The sequence below is a fragment of the Morone saxatilis genome, unplaced genomic scaffold (genome assembly GCF_004916995.1).
Source record: "Morone saxatilis isolate NCDOM2014 unplaced genomic scaffold, NCSU_SB_2.0 Contig2, whole genome shotgun sequence".
Lineage (NCBI taxonomy): Eukaryota > Metazoa > Chordata > Actinopteri > Moronidae > Morone > Morone saxatilis.
Window position 1 is genome coordinate 27,109,507 of NW_023339762.1, and position 1,611 is coordinate 27,111,117.

A 1,611-nucleotide genomic window follows, 5' to 3' on the forward strand; every position below is an offset into this window, starting at 1 on the left:
TGTTCACTCACAGTACAAATACTCCGCACTCAGTCACATTCACGTCTCAACATTACGTTTTCTCCAATGTGTTTTTTTTAAATGTTGTCAAGTCTTGAGAAATGTTTTGACCCTCAGGGCCACCGTACCTTAAGAATGATATATATTACATGGGATTATAATTATTGATGCTTTAATATGTTCATCTCTTTAATGTTGCATCTGGTAACTGTTGAGCTCATTTTAATTACAATATATAGTGCCGGTAGTTTAGCCTATGATAACACATCACATTAGCAGCATTAGCAGTAGCAGCAGCAGCAGCAGTACCTTGAGGAAGGGGATGAGGTAGGGCTGTGGGGAGGACTTGAGCTCAGCCTGCAGCCGAGTGGTGAACTCCTCAGGCTCAATCTTTGCATCCTGAACAAACACACGAAGCTCGTCAGGCGGCAGTTAAACACATCAAACAGGAGTAATACTTGAAGTACTGGAGAGCGGATGTGAGCAGGCAGCTTACGAGCAGGTCCTGGACCAGGGCCTTCACATTCTTGGAGGTATCTGGGGAGGGGGAGTTGTGGGACGCCAGCTTGATGAGCGTGGCGAGGAAGTTCTTGCATTTCTTCACGTTTTCTTGCATTTCCTGTTGGGGAGGGAGGCATTAGTGAGCTCGCCGTACAGAAACACCCGACAGGAAGCAGAACGGAACTGACCTGGGACACCACGGTGACTCTTCCAGCGGGCGTGGCGGGGGCAGCGGGCGTCGTGCTGGTCATGGGGGTGGACGGGACCCCGGCGGGCTTAGCCACAGGCGTCCCCCCAGCCGTTATCACCGTCTGGGTCTTCTGAGGGGTCGTCATCTTCACCGACACCGCGGCACCGCCCGGGGCAACCGTGATGGCCTTCTGAGAAACGACAAACACCATCAGGACGTTTGTTTGTTAACTAATGTATTGCTACGAAACATTAGCTAACTAATAACTCATTCTCTTAGAGTAGCTTAGCATCAAGGAGGATGTACGTTAGCCAGTAAACAGCGTCTTACTAACATTAACTTTCTGATGTCACTAGTTAGGTAATGTTAGCAGAACACTATCTCATCATGCTCTAGGGTTAGGGTTAGAGTGCGTCTGAACGCAGCCTCAGCGTGTGACACACACCTGTACAGTGGTGGTGGAGGGAGACTGAACCATTCTGGTCTGAGCGGGGGAGGCCAGCCGGACGGTCTGAGGAGCCTGCAGACAACAGGGAGGAGAACAGATGACTTATGTAACAACAAAGCATCATGGGAAACACAACAGACCAAACATATACACTTATATATCAGATGAGCTGATTGTTATTAGTATTTTTTACTTCTTCTCTGCTTTAACCAACCGTTATTTTCACAGTGTTATTTTCACGGGTTGTGTTTTCTGACAAACACAACCCGGACTAAGCCCCGCTCCCTTTTGCTCTGTTCTCCAATCACAGTTGAGTAAGTCTCGGTCAACTTCCTCCTTTCCTGTTCTTAGGGATGCTATATGCTAAGCTAATCTGGGTTGGAAAGACAAACACATTTTGAAGAAGTGAAAATATAAAATAAACAAATATATAGTCACATCTTAATCTAGCAAATGTTAGCATAACGCTAGC

At 47.1% G+C, this 1,611-nt stretch overlaps 1 protein-coding gene across 1 annotated transcript in view; it reads right to left on the reverse strand.

Moving 5' to 3' along the window:
- The window catches only part of LOC118330702 (transcription initiation factor TFIID subunit 4-like), a 6,395-nt gene extending 5,012 nt beyond the window's left edge, over positions 1-1,383 (reverse strand). The window contains exons 1-4 of the mRNA XM_035665353.1: positions 1,137-1,383; positions 690-881; positions 497-619; positions 310-399 (exon numbers count right to left, since the gene is read on the reverse strand). Coding sequence (XP_035521246.1) covers positions 310-399; positions 497-619; positions 690-881; positions 1,137-1,169 — 438 coding nt within the window. The 5' untranslated portion in view covers positions 1,170-1,383. The remainder of the gene's footprint in view (positions 1-309; positions 400-496; positions 620-689; positions 882-1,136) is intronic.
- Positions 1,384-1,611: the final 228 nt, after the last annotated feature.